At 32.8% G+C, this 15,695-nt stretch overlaps 1 protein-coding gene across 3 annotated transcripts in view; it reads right to left on the bottom strand.

The window, feature by feature from the left end:
• Positions 1-1,589: 1,589 nt before the first annotated feature.
• The window catches only part of EMC2 (ER membrane protein complex subunit 2), a 51,706-nt gene continuing 37,600 nt past the window's right edge, over positions 1,590-15,695 (bottom strand). For 2 of the 3 annotated variants that reach the window (XM_058564791.1, XM_058564792.1), the window contains exons 8-11: positions 14,190-14,271; positions 13,249-13,359; positions 10,881-10,985; positions 1,590-1,997 (exon numbers count right to left, since the gene is read on the bottom strand). In XM_058564791.1, coding sequence (XP_058420774.1) covers positions 1,911-1,997; positions 10,881-10,985; positions 13,249-13,359; positions 14,190-14,271 — 385 coding nt within the window. In that variant the 3' untranslated portion in view covers positions 1,590-1,910. The remainder of the gene's footprint in view (positions 1,998-10,880; positions 10,986-13,248; positions 13,360-14,189; positions 14,272-15,695) is intronic. The other variant, XM_058564794.1, reaches the window with a different exon arrangement.

Raw genomic sequence — 15,695 nt, 5'->3', positions numbered from 1 at the left:
GGCAACTGTCTGCCACAACGGACACTATCAGTACATTTCTATTGAAGTTTATAAATAATTACACATTAACAATGTACTTAATAAATAAAAAATGCTTCTCAAGAAGGTATTAAAATTAGAAAAAATAAAGTGAAACTAAGGCTGATAGTTACAAGAGGCAGTAAATTACTTATTGCACAAATATAACTGCTGAAGTAAGCACTACTATAGTGACTGATGGGAGGAGATTAAAGGGAAGAAAGGTAGTGGAATAATATGTGGGTTCTATTTTCTTTATAGCAAACAAATCTGAAATGGCTGATTATGTCGAAAATGCAGTTACTAATAAACTCGTGAACAAAAAGACTGCATCTTGTGAAAACAAAAATTAGCTGATAAGAATTATTGGGAAGAGTTATTTTACATCTGCTCATTACTCACGGCAGAATAAAATGAAAAAGACTACAAAATGAAAGAATTAGACTAGATATGGAGAATAATTTACTAACAGAATTATTCAAAACGTTAGAAAGCTGATATTGACAACAGTTTTCTTCCTAAAGACTTTCAGGTCGTCAATTCCTCTGTGATCCCCATTTGCCCAAATCCAGCAATGACAAGCGTACAGGAGTTTCTGTATAATGTTGGTGATACCAATACTAACAATACTTGTCCTGAAAAAACAATTGCCTATTTTAAAAACTGATTTGTATCTGAATAAAGTTTTTAACTCTCAAAGTTCTTTCTATTCTATTGAAACATGCAAAAAACTGTTGAAGGTAGTATAATGGTTGTTTACTATGAAAAAAGAAAAAAGAAGAAGAAATCCTAATTATTACGAAGGTAACGAGATATAAGAATTGCAAAAATTTTACTTCTAAAGGTAGCTCAGATTTTCTTATTTCTCCCTAAAGTAAAAATAACTCAGCCACTGAAACCCCTTTCATCCCTATTCTCTATGATCTCTAAGTAGTCTTTTATGTAATTTATAGTTAAAGGTTCAATAAATGTAACTTTCATAAAGGTTAAATTTGAGTATTATAGCATGTATGAACTTTTAAGTTCTTGTGTTTAATTTTTTTTTTTGGTGAGAAAGACTGGCCCTGAGCTAACATCTACTGCCAAGCTTCATCTATTGTGTACGTGGGACACTGCCACAGCATGGCTTGATGAGCAGTGCGTAGGTCCCCACCAAGGATCCAAACCCACGAACCCCGGGCCACCAAAGTGGAGTGCATGAACTTAACCACTACACCACCAGGCCAGCCCCATGAACTTTAAAGTATTTCATAGGTAAAAATCTCAATTATGTCCTATGGCAAAACAAAAATTTTACAAATTGATATTGGTGAACATTGAAGAATGACGTATTTTAAGCAAGATTTATGAGAATAACATTATAGCACATAAAACAATAGCCCACTGGAATGCAGAGTAAAATCCAACCTGACACTAGAAAGAGAGTCAAAATAATTTGCCAGCATTTTGTTTCTATGAGCTATGTATGCAATGTATTTCCAATCACAAAAAAAGGGAGTAAACTAGAAATTGAGTTCTAAAACAATATTCACTATTTGAGTATAACAAAAAGAATCTAGAATCTTCACATGCAAGTTTAATAAATCATCATAGTTTATTTAACAAGTTATTTCTACATCAGATTGTTGTTTAAAAGCAGTTATATATGTGTGATACGAAGAGAATGGTGTACAATCAATACAAGTCTTATTATTAAATCTCCCAGGGACTTTTCCCATCCTCCTGCTTAGCAGTAAAAGGCATTTTTAAGTTTATATAAACACATTCTTTACAACTGCCTTCTTAACAGAAAACTAGTATATAAATAGCACTGGGCATTTAGTAAATAAGTCACAGGTCAATAAGTTCAATTGTGCAGTTGTGAAATGTAATGCGAAAGAGTTTTTGAAACCTTAAGACTGGGTGATCTGCAGTGTTTCCAACATGTCTTCGACTGCCTTAAGAGAGTATTTGGTTTCCTTCTTACTGCGACCTGCAAACTAATTTAAAAAAAAATGCAATTAGACTCAATTTCAGTGGCAGGTTCAAAATCACAATCTTACCTTCACATTGCTAATGAGAGTTAACATTATCTATTTTATCACTAGCAAAATCAAGTATGTTCTTTTTCTTCAATTAAAAAAAAGGTGAGTTTTAAGGACATTTTTATTAAGGTTTCATCTTCAGTGGAAGTGTACAAAAATTTCAGTGCAAAATTGGCCAGTTTAAACATTTAAGTAGTATGATAAATCTATAAAAACAAAGATTTGATTTTTAAACTATCTTCTACAGACTAGAAATTTTTATGAAATAAAAAGCATAATTTATAAATGAAATTTAGCTTATAGAATGTGGACCATTTCTATTTGGCCTCTAAACAAATTTTTACAATTTCAAACAGAGGTAAAATATAAATGTAAAGTACTTTTTATTAAACATTTTAAAGTTGCAAGATATATCTACAATTATTTAAAGTAGGTCACAGTTTTTAAAAATTTTCCAGATTTACTATCTGACTAGATAATATGTTTCTGCAGCAAAGAGCTGCCAAATAAAACTCTATGCTACATATTAAAATGATGTAAAAATGTTCTTAAAATATGCATTTCTAGTATTAAGCTGTAGTTTACTTTATAAAACCAAACTGAAATTGGATTTTACAATGAAAACAAAATATAATGCATTAAGTACTATCTTTGTGTATTTAAAAGCAAATTCATTGCATATTAAATTCAATATAGTGAACACAGTGAGGGAAACATTGTTGAATACCCCATGCTGATTTCAAAATGAGTTTTATAACTAGACTAACAATTCCCATCATTTATCAGTTTTGATTTAACACTACAGAGTTCCTAGATAAATAAGTGTTCCATGTGGGGGTAGGAGAAGGTTTATTGTATCTATATTACCTGTTTTCCCCTGGTTAAGGTATTGATTAATATTCGCTGTTAGCAACACATATTATTTTCAAGTTAACATCTAAGCACTCAATACATTTTTAAGTGACTGATCTTTCCTTCAAATACCAATGCAGTCTTAAGTACTTAGTGCTTGATTTATGATGTGTTCCTTCTCTTTGTTAATTAACTTAATTTGGCAAACTTCTTGTGACCTGTTGAGAAAGATTATGTGATCAAGCACAGGTAACATCATGGAAGCAATAGGCTTCAGGAACTGGTAACCTGCATCTGACCTCTCTGGCTACAGCTTAGCATCATGATTCCCCTACTTCCTAAACCATTAGCTTCTGTGGTTGAATCCTGATTTGATAGAGTAATTATAGGAGATTTCTAAAGGAAATGCCAGGGAAAGATTCCCATAAGAATCAAGATCACTTTGCTTTTCATAAGACGTTACTAATTTAAGGAATTCAAATGTTAAATATACAAGTTGTAATTATAAAATATGGTAACAGTAACAACACATTTAAAACTTTGCCTTTTCATAATTTCTCATGGTGAGTAAATGATGTGGAGTGTGCTTATTACTCCTACTATCCAGTTGATAAATTCACTTTCACAAGGACAACAAGAACAGAAAGGCTTTTCTTTTACCACTGCCTATCCAAAGTAAACAAGAATGGTCCTAATCACATACTTAAAGGACTAATTCTAAGAAAAAGCTTTGATGGGTTCGGGGAGGGGGTACAAAATTGTACACCACATAGTAACATTCACTGATTTTTTAAACAGCAAAATAAAAATGAAAATTTTCTGTAGAGCTGAAGTCATAAGTATTTTAAAATATAGCATTTTTCTTAGTTTGTATCTAAACATATTAAAAATAATAGTAAATATGAATGTGTGATTTTCTTAAATTAGCTAATTAAAAAAAAATCACCTAAGATTGTGTCAACACTACTGACAACCAGTGCAATTTAGAATAAACCAAACTAACTTATTTGTGTCAGAACAAATAAAAAGAAAGTTGGAAATATAAATCTATCACTTCAAATTTAGCCTGACGTGCAATTATTTTGTCTATTCCAGAATTATATGGCAATTTAACTGATTAAGCTGGAATCCTATTTTTCCCTCAAATCATGATTTAATTTTCTATTTCCCAAAAGGATAGTAACAGAATCACCCCTGCAATCATAAATAACATATGGATCACTAGCACAGACAAATTTAACAGTGCACCAAAGAAGCATTTATCTGGAAAATTATTTGAGTAGGCTCACATTAAAGTTTTTCAAGAGCATTAATCAAACTTGCCTGCGTCTACTGAACATGCTAAACCAATTACCTAATTGAAGAGCAAATAGTAGCTATATTCTGTTTCATTATTAAGTAGAAACAAAGAAGGAAAAGCAATTCTTAAAATCTCATTTTCTCTAATTTATAAATGCCTTGAAAAACATTACAATAAGGAATACTTATTGTATACTTTATACTTGTTTATATGCTTAGACATGAGTCACAAAGTTCTCAATTAGATCCCAGAAATTTATCTAATTACTAAAATATCAATCTCTGAAAGTTATACTTTTCCACATTAATCACAAATTCTGCATTTTTGTTTTCACAGACGTAGGCTTTGCTTAGTAAAGTCTTCTTTCGTAAGTCCCTGTTGGATCTTAAAGAAAATACATGAAAAAGAACACTCAAATAATAAAAACTTGCTTATTAAATTCAAAGGTCAATGATTTATCCATTGTGATAACTGGGATATAAGTTCAGCTAAAATTCACCTTTACACAATTTGTGGAAAATAATATGGGTGGACAAACTAACAGGATAAATAAAATGAAACAGTGGATGGATGAACCTCAGAAACATTACGCTGAGTGAAAGAAGCCAGGCACAAAAGAGTACATAACCTATGATCTCATTTATATAAAGTTCTAGTACAGGCAAAACTAATTTATAGTGATAAAAATCAAATCAGTGCTTGTCTGCAGTGCAGGGTAGTGTTGACTGCAACAAGGCAGAAGGGAACTTTCTGGGGTGATGGAAATGTGTATCTTGAATGAGGTGGTGGTGAGAGGGGAGTATATATTTGTCAAAACTCAACTGTACCCTTAAAACGTGTGCATATTATTCTATGTAAATTATACCTCAATAAAGTGGATTAAAAATAGGAAACAAACAGAAGGATAGGACTATGGAATTATACAATAGTGTAATAAACTGCCAAATGCCCACATATTTCTCTCCCCATTGAGAGCGGAAGTATTGCATCCCCTAAATTGAAACTGATCATGTGACTTGCTTTGCTCAATGGAATATTAGCAACATGTGACGCAACTAGAGTCTCGAAAAGCCCTTTGGCACTGGAGTTTGCTTGTTTGCTGCTCTTGGAACCCTAAGACCACCACGTGAATAAGTCCAAATTAGCCTGCCAAATGAGAGACACAAGGCCCAGCACTCTCAGCTGACAGACAACCGTCAGATATTGAAGTGAGGCCATTAACCACTAGCATAGGGCAGAAATATAAACTAGCCCAGTTGAGACTAGCAAAATTAATCAACTGAGCCCTAGCCAAATAGCCTACCTATAGAATCATAAGCAAATGTCGTTATTTTAAACAACTAAGTTAGCAAAAGGTAATGGTTACAAATATTTATGGAATCTGATTCACAGAAAGAGAATCCAGAACCCCTATTGAAAACGCACAGAATATGAAAGCTTCAAAAGCACCAAAAGATTTTATTTAAAACCTGTTACTGGTGTCTAGAGGCAAAATAAATTTTGCATGATGGGTGATTCCTAGTGGAGGAGTACTGGAAGTTGCTATATAGAAACCTGACATGACCAACTGAGAGATGTGTTATCTTCCTAGAGTGGTATTCAAGGTGACAGAAACGGAAAAAAATTCCTTGTACTACTATCCTTTTCCTTTAGAGTCAAGAAAAGGCAAATTATACCTTCAGTAAAGATGTGTAAAATATCTCTGGGGACTATGGAGGTTATGGTGCAAAACTCAAAGACTGAAGAGCACAAGTGATGCTTTAAGAGCTCTTTCCAAAGAACACTGAGACTCTATAAAATAAGTCTGTGAAAAGAGAATGGATCTAATAAGACACAATAAAAATTTTTTTTAAAAGAGAATGGCAGGAAGAGCAAATATTACTAAAGAATAGGGTTTAGATCTACAAACAATGGCTTAAAATACTGACATGACGAATTCATGTCTAGGGGTATAGTGCATCTCAAAAGCAGGGAAGGGCATGCTTGCCTGGTCTTGTATTACTGAAGAGACAAAGAGAAAGGAAACAAAATATCCAAACAAAATGAAACTGAAATTTAGGTCTGAAATGAAAAGAGAAACAAGGGAAGGTAGGATATCAATTATTCACATGAGAAAATAATTGAGAAGGGAGTTGGAAACTAATTACAGCTTCGCATACATTTATAACCGGACATTTCCTTATATAGGCAGTATATTGTGGCCATTAAGAGCACCAACTTTGGAGTCAGTCTGCATAGGTTTGAAAACAGCTCTGTCATTAACCAGCTTTGTCACCTTGGTAATCGCTCCCTCCTTTAATTTCCTCATTTATAAAACAGGAAAAGTATCTAGCTTATGATAAATTTTCTATAAATGTTTGCTATTATAACTGTTATTGTTGTTGTTATAATTGCAATGAACATAGCAGGCATAATAAAATGAACTTAGAGCATGTGATCAATAAACACAATGTAACGTGTATTACTGTCATTTGGTGCAAATTACATATTAACTCCTTTAATCCTCAGAAAGCTTTTATTATATCCATTTTGCAGATAAAAGCTAGGACTAGAGATGATGTGTAACTTATCTAAGGTCACATAGCTAATAAATGTCAGAGCCAAACTTTGAAGGCAAACAATATGGATCTAGCATCTGTGTTCTTCTCTTAACTACTACATGGTACTAGCTTCCATGGAACAGGACTCATGACAGAATACAGAGATAGACAGAAACACTCTGGATAGCTACGTGGGGGGAAACTGAACTCTATTTCACATCATACATAAAAATCAGTTCCAGGGGGCGGCCTGGTGGCATAGAGGTTAACTTCGCATGCTCTGCATCAGCAGCCCAGGGTTCGCGGGTTCGGATCCCAGGTACGGACCGATGTACCGCTTACCAAGCCATGCTGTGGCGGCATCCCATATAAAGTAGAGGAAGATGAGCACAGATGTTAGCCCAGGGTTAATCTTCCTCACACACACACACACACAAAAAAATCAGTTCCAAATGGATTGTAGATCTAAATGTGAAAAGTAGAAGAAAACAAAACTCTAAGACACACAAGATTATTTTTATGAACACGAGTAGCAAACGATTTCTCAAACAGAACACAAAAAGCACAAACCATAAAGGAAGAATAATTACGCTGAACATATTTAACTTCAGACCTTTTATTCATCAAAATCACTTGAGAGTGAAAGCTGGTAAGGAGTTGAAGAGATTCGCTACACGTATAACAAACAAAGGGCTCATAATCAGAAAACTAAAAAAACAAAATAAAATGTCATAAACCAATGAAAAAGATAGACTTCATGAAAAAGGATATCCAAATGGCCAATATACATACAAAAAAGTGTTCAGCCTCATCAGATATCAGGAAGATGCAAGATAAAACCATGAGATACCACCACACATACACCAGAAAGACTATAATTAGAAAAACTGACAGAACCAAGTGTTAGTGAAGATGTGGAACTATAAGAACTCTCAAACACTGCAGGTGGGACTATAAACAACTAATTTAGAAAAAAAGCTTTATCTACTAAAGTTCAATATACATTTGTCCTATGACTCAGTATTTCCACTCTTAAGGCATACACTCTTCAGAAGTACATGTACGCGTACACCAAAAGACTTGTAGGGCAATATTCAGTGTAGTATTATTCATAATAGCCCCAAACAGGAAATAATTCAAATGCCTATCAACAAATGACTAGATAAATAAATTGTAGTATGTTCATACAAGAGACTACAGTACAATGAAAATGAATGAACTACAGATACAAACAAGGATAAATCTCATAAGCATAATGGTGAAATAGGCCAGACAAAAATGAATACATGTATAATTCATTAAAGTTCAAAAAAATGCCAAAATTATGTGATTATAAATTAATACTCCTGAGGAGGACAGAAAAAGTAGAAATTGAGAGGAGGTACCAAGAGAGCTTTGGGGTGCTGTAATGTTTCTATTTATTGACCTGCATAACTCATTGAAATGTACATTTATGACGAGTTCTTTTTTCTATGTATATTACAATTTAATAGAAATTGGTTTTTAAAATATAGTCATACCATGTCAAACAATGCACTCTGAGTAGCTAATTGTTTCTCAAAAATATCTTAAAAACAACGATGTAGTCTGCACACCATTAGTTATATATTATCCAAGTCTTATCTTTATCTCTCTCTCACACACACACACACACACACACACACACACACACACACACACAGATACTCCGTAAGCCTACTCTGCATGGAACCCCATTACAGATCTGAGCTATCTCAAACTGCATTTGCAGAAGCACTGCCTAGCTAATATTCATAAATATTCTGACTTACATGCCAACAGAACTAACATTCTCTATTATAAATAATAAAAATACACAAAAGTGACTTTAAATGATCATGAGGGTCCTGAATTTTTAACCTCCCCAACCTTCTCCAACCAGGAGCATAAAAACAAAGAAACAAACAGCACCAAAACCAAAACCAAAGAAAACAAGCCCAAGGAAGACTTCTTCAAAAAAAAGTACATTGCAGGCAATCCTCCAAAACCCTAGAATATGGTTATATCACACAGTAGGAGGACCTATAAAAGATCAACAGCTGTGCGGTAGGAGCAACAGGAAGTAAAAGAAGACAACCTACTACTCTACAAGCTACAGAAATGAAAAAAGTATGAATTGATGAAACTGTAAATGGTCTGCAAAAACGGACAGTCTCAAAGGCTCCAAATCAAAGATAAGCGTAAAAAATCGCATGCAAATGTGACATTAAACAAGTCTAATAGTCTAGGACTTCAGAATCTCTGAAATATCCATGAAACACCCTCTTCTATAAGAAAAAAACCTTATGTTCTGAAAGAAAACTACTGGAAACTGAAACCAAATTGAATAGGGCAGAAGCACTGGGCGGAAGCGGGACAGAAGGTTGAGAAAAGGAGGGGTGAGGAAGGTAGTGTTGCCCAGAGGCAGCAAATCACAGAAGAAGAAAAAAATCCTAACAAAACACATTTAAAATTGAGAGCAACACCTCAAAATTCAAGATCTGAGGGGCCTAGGGGTAGAAAAGAGGGCTGAAGTCAGAACATTTTTGTGAACCAGACCTAGTTCTTAGCAAGAATATACAGAGAGGTCATATTTGAGTTCTATGTAACAAAGAGGAGGAAGCCACAGAAAAGTCAAGCTGGGAAAGTAATTCTATCCTCTCTCCAACTCTCCCTATTCCATAAAAAGTCCTCCTAATAGCCCAGGAAAACTATCTCATTTAAACGTGGAGAATAAGAAAAAGAATATGAACTAACTCCATAAAAAACTATTATCGAGAAAAAAAAGAAAAGAAAAGAGAGAAAATGACAGAAAAGGATGTGAAAGAAAATGAATGGCATAGGAGGTGGGAAACCAGATCCAATAAACTTGTAATTGAAGACCCGAAAAAGAAAACTTGCACAATCAAACAAAAAAATATTTAAAACTGTAATTCTAAAAGCAACTTTTCTCAAATTAAAAGAAGACTGAATCCACATATTAAAAGGGTCTATTGTGTATTTGGGAAAATTGACCCCAGAATAATCAACAAAACACATTGTAGTAAAACTATTGGATTTTTTTGTGTGTGTGAGAGGAAGATCAACCCTGAGCTAACATCCATGCCAATCCTCCTCTTTTTGCTGAGGAAGACCGGCCCTGAGCTAACATCTATTATCAATCTTCCTCCTTTTTTTCCCTTTTTATCCCCAAAGCCCCATTAGATAGTTGTATGTCATAGTTGCAAATCCTTCTAGTTGCTGTATGTGGGACGCCACCTCAGCATGGCTGGACAAGCGGTGCATTGGTGTGTGACAGGATCCGAACCCGGGCCGCCAGTAACGGAGTGCGCGTACTTAACGGCTAAGCCACGGGGCCGGCCCCTGGATTTTAAAGATAAAGAAAAAATGCCTTTGGGCAACCAGACAAAAAGTCTAAGTCATTTATTAGAGAGAAAATCAGGATGGCATCAGACTTCTTGACAGCAATATTTTATCCTAAAAAAGCAATGGAACAATATGTTTAAGATACTTAAGAAAACGTAAGCCAAAGGTTGTATAGAAAGCCAAATTGTTCTTCAAATATAAAGACTATAGACAGATAAGTTATAAACACGCAAGACAAAAGAAGACACATTTTTCCATGAGCCCTTCTTGAAGAATCTCCTAGGGATGAGCTTCAGAAAACTAAGAAATGAGTGGAGAAGTTTCAGATAAGATCTGACGTGTAAGCAGTGTACATAAACTTGGTTACATATGGTCTGGTTAGTTTACTTTTAGGCTTTTCTTCCTCCTTCTTCATTACTTGAGATACCTCTGATTAAAAATACACTCACATACCCAATCTGCTTCTGAAATGCATCATGCAATTTGTTTATCTTTTCTGGATTTTTAGAATTACTTTTTATTTGCCAAATGCAGAATTACTGAGATTTCCAGATGGTAAGGCTAATTATGGGATCATAACAGCAACAGACTCCCTTTGAATAAAAAAATGTGATCTTATAACTACAAGTTAATTCTACACAGTTAAAACATATTTGATAAAGGCCCAAAGGCATAAAAGTCCAATGATAGACATCTGGCTTTGGAGAAACAAAACTAAGGAATATAATACATTAACTGTATTGTATCATAACTATATGATAATATACAATTATCAGTACTAACCTGATAAGCTCTGTTTATTTGATTAGCTGCCCAACTAGCGTATTTCATGTTGTCCTTTTTCATTTTTGCACTTGCTTTTGGATTAGAAGCAATATGACTCGCTGACTAAGAACAAAAAGAAACATCAAAAACAAAATTTCTTTTTTCTAGTCAAAAACATGTAAGGACCACAGTTTCAATGGGATGATAAAGAGTTTTTAAAAACTGTACCAAAACAATTTTTAAAATAAAGTTGAATGAAATTAGTGTTTAGAAATGAAAATATATTTTAAAATATAGAATAATCCAAAGTAATGGGAAGAGAAAGGATATCTTTTTCTTTTTTGGTTTATTGTGGTAACACTGGTTTATAACATTGTATAAATTTCAGGTGTACATCATTATACTTCTATTTCTGTATGGATTACATCATGTTCTCATGTTCACCACCCAAATACTAATTACAATCCATCACCACACTCATGTGCCTAATTATCCCGAGAAAGGCTATTTTATGTTATATCTAAAATTATTTTATTAATTATATACGAAAGCTCTTTAAGGTAAAATTCTATTATCACTTAAGTACTGTAGAATATTACTAGTGTCATTTCTTGTTACTGAAATACTTCAGCTCTCCTGTCAGAATTATTTAATATTAATATAAGGAAACTCAAAAATAATTCAGTCCAACTCCTACATTAACAGATAAAAATAAATTTAAGTCCAATGGGAGTGATCTGACTTGACTAAAGCAAGTTAATGAAAGTTTTAGAAACAGAAAGAGATCCTTAGATCCAATCTATGTCTCTTTTCACTATACCAAGTATTTCCAAACTGTGTTCCATAGAACCAATTAGAGTCACTGCAATTTGATCCACCTTCTTTTTAAAAATGTATTTAAACAAGGGATTGTTAATCTGAGACCCATGAAAGAATCTGTAAATCCCCAAAATCATATGCTAATTTTTAAGTGTGTGTTTATATTTCTGGGGAGAGGAAGATATAACTTTTGTCTTAAATATATATTTTTAAGAGGATCTGTCCATGTGATTCAAAAAAAAATGTTAAGCCTTTCTTTTATACCTAGCCTGTGTTATAGGCTTTTCCCCTCTGTCTCCTCCTCTCTCAGTGAGGAATTTATATGCAAAAAATGATTTTTACATCTCTATGTCTTCAATGTCACCTTTTTGATATGAATTTCAGCAAATTCCATGGTTGAGTCAGCTGCTTGGGCTGGAATCCCAGCTCAATCACTTAGTGGCTCTTCGGCCATCCTTGGACAAATTAATTAGACCTCTCTGTGTTGTAGTTTCACTTTCTGTGATAGGGTGGTAATAACAGTACCTTCTCGAATAGGTGATGTGAGAATTCAATGATTTAAAATAAAAAATAGAGGTCAGAACAATGCCAGGCACATAAAGTGCTATGTATATACCATTATCAATAATTTACTTGTTACATATTTTTAAAATCAGTATTTAAATTATTTGGTAAAAAGAGACACTGCTACTATACTGTATCTCCAAGCTACTACAACTGGCACTGGTAGAATCCAGGAAAAATTTCTTAAAATGCCTTTGAACTGTTTTCGAATTATATTTTGCCATTTCTTTCCTGAAAACTATTTCATTTATATTTCTTCCTGCTTCCATTTCTGTAATCAATTCTTTTTCACTGAGCCCCAACAAGACATTCATCCAAAAGTCCATGAAAAGACTAGGATAAATTAAAATTTCAAAGAACTGGCCTATTAAAGAAAAGTTTATTTTTCCAGTCATTCTGACTGCAGAGAAAGGCTCAGTTTATATATATTTTAAAGCTCAGCAAATTCTTCCTGTTTCCTATAGCTCTTGTTAACTGACTTTTCTAAACTAGTCATTTGGCATACATAAACAATAGAAATATTTAATTACATGCTACCCACAAATAATTTCCACTGTTTTTCTGTACTATAAAAAATGTTTTAGTTTGACATTAGAGATTTTATTTCTAATATGTCTTTTACTGGTACAGTTTAAAAATATCTCATACAATTACAATTTAAGGTAAGAAATACAATAATGTTGGGCATAAACCCAAGAATATCAAAACAATTGAGAAATACATAATACGGTTTTGTATCTGTTACTATTTAATTTTATAATAGCAGATTTCAATTCTAATACATTAAAAGATACTTTGCAACAAAATGTCAAGTAGCTAAGATGTATTAACATTTAAAAATAAAACTTCCTTACAATCTATTGCTCATAATTAACTAGAGCAAAAAAAATCATATGCTTATCAATGAAATACAAAAATAAGAAGGAAATAATTGGATAGGACAGCTAATGGATTTTAAATGACAGATTTCATAAAATAACATTAAACATACACTTCAACTCACCATGTAAAGCCCAAACAAAGCTCTCATATTTCTGTTGTTCAGTTTCAATGCCTGTGCAAAATACTTTCTTGAAAGTTCAAGATTTTCAAGTCCACCTTGGGTATATTTAACCTGTTAAAAATTGCAGAGTGCTGAACCCTGTTTATTTTACTACTTTGAAATATAGCATGTTTCATCATACCACAGGCATTAGTAATTGAAACAGATATTATGTAAACAAATGAAAGATGTTAAAAGAATTCATCTTAAAGTCGTTAAAGCTAATCTAAATTTTAAAGCATAACCCACCCCCCCAAAAACTATTCTGTTCTATGAAGAGTAGGATCACTGAGTAGTTTTTTAAAAAATGCTGCCAGTATAAAGAAGCCAGTATAATTTCTATTTCAACTGTCTTGCAAATGCTTCACAACTTTATATTTTCTATTACTAGCATTATAAATCTAGACTTGGACAGTAAATTGTCCTTTTCTAAGCTGCACTGAAATTCCTTAATAATGAAGTCCTTCTAACCTTCTAACATTCAATTGTATTGCTATTCTTAAGAGTAGGCAAATAAAATAAGAACTTCCTACTTCCCAAACACTGACCTTAATATGAATTTCCTAGAATATGGATTTAAAAATCATAATCTTTGTAAATGTCTTAGAAACCATTAAATGGTGACAACTGTGGAATAATTAATTCATAATTATGAAAGAAAATAGTATACAAATAAAAATACAAAGAATGTCACTGTTTTAAATAAGAGCTTTTAATTGAGAAATCAGTATTTCCATTATAGTATTAAAAATTTAAAACTTTTATTCCCACAAGTCAATTTTCATCAGATGTTTTAAATATTTATATACTTGCTTAACACGAAGGACATATTCTTAGTTCCATAATACCCAACACCAACAAAAATAAAATCACATATAATTGTTGTTTTAGAAAACACTTACTTCAGCATACTGCTGACAGTATAAGTGGTTGTGTGGATTAGTCATCATAAGCTCCTCTAAACAAAAGGCTGCTTTAGCATAGCTGAAAAATATCAAGAGGAGAAATTAATTTTAAAAGTCACAAATTTTATCTTACACCGTAAATAATTCAAACCAGTTTTAGTGACATCAGACATTTTATTCCCAAAATAAAGTTTTATTAATAAAGTACTTGTTATCTTAAATTCATAAATATGAATAATGTTAAATTTTTTAATGGAATGAATAAACAAACAGAAGCTTAAATTCTAAAGCAGCCTATGAACAATCAATAGATATTACATTTGTAAAACTGGGTCACTACTATGACATCCAAACATTATTAACAACACAAGCTTCAAGATCTAGGATCACGTTACATATAAAATAACTTCTAGAAGTCCACCGATCATTTACTAAAATATTTAAATAGCTTAAGTAAGGAGGAAATAGACATTTTATTAAATACTCTCTATTCACTAAAAATCCTTTACAGACATATATTTACCAACATATTCTATTACAAAGACTTTACATTACTTAAGTTTACTGTCAAATACAAAATTATAATGAAGTTATAGAAAAATAACTGAAAAGTGGATCAAGCTAGTGGTTTTGATATGAACTCTACTAGTCTTTAATCATGTGGTAGAGAAACAAAAATCTTGCTGAAAACATAAAGAAAGAAATGCTGCAAAAGGCTCTGGAAAAGTAGTTTTACATCACGTGACTACAATTCCCTTTAGTGTATTTTATATATTTAAAGCATGTGAATATCCTCACTATTTACAGAAAATCCTAAAGGACACGGGTGTTGTAAAATTTATTTCCAGTGAGGAAGTGATGACAGTACCCAACAGGAAAACGCTACCTACAGTTATTTTTGGCTTTTGTCACCAATATACAAAGGTACCTATCTTTACACTAATGTCTGATATACTTACTTTTCAAAATATACACATTGCAGTTTCACACGTGTACTAATAATAGCTAACTTTTATTACCTGCTTATTATGTATCATGCACTTTTCTAGGTGTGTTACATGTATTAACTCATTTAATCCTACCAAAACCCTAGAAGGAAGAAAATTATCACCATTCTGTAGTTGAGAACACTGAGGCACAGAGATGTAAACCGAAACCCAGGCTGTGCCACTCCAGACAGCCTACACTTTTAACCATTATACATATTGCATATATGCACTACACACTACAAGGAAAAATTGTGGTGGTGATAGTAGTAATTAAGATGCCAATGGTAACATAAAAATGGGTACAGCAATCAAACCTAAAAGGCCCAAGGAACCAAAAACTCCCTGATTACCCAAAAATCAAAGCATTTTAGATTTAGGAAGGACCTTATATATATTCTCATCAAAGTTCATGCAGCTATGTAGTCCGTTTCATTTTTATATCCAAAATCTAGCTCCAGTTCTTGACATATGAGGTATATAATAAATGACTGAATAAATATCTAGAACAAAAGCA

Source organism: Diceros bicornis, chromosome 21 (genome assembly GCF_020826845.1).
Source record: "Diceros bicornis minor isolate mBicDic1 chromosome 21, mDicBic1.mat.cur, whole genome shotgun sequence".
In the NCBI taxonomy this organism is placed as follows: Eukaryota; Metazoa; Chordata; class Mammalia; order Perissodactyla; family Rhinocerotidae; genus Diceros; species Diceros bicornis.
The sequence above is the reverse complement of the archived record's forward strand: the minus strand, read 5'-3'. Positions and strand labels throughout refer to the sequence as shown.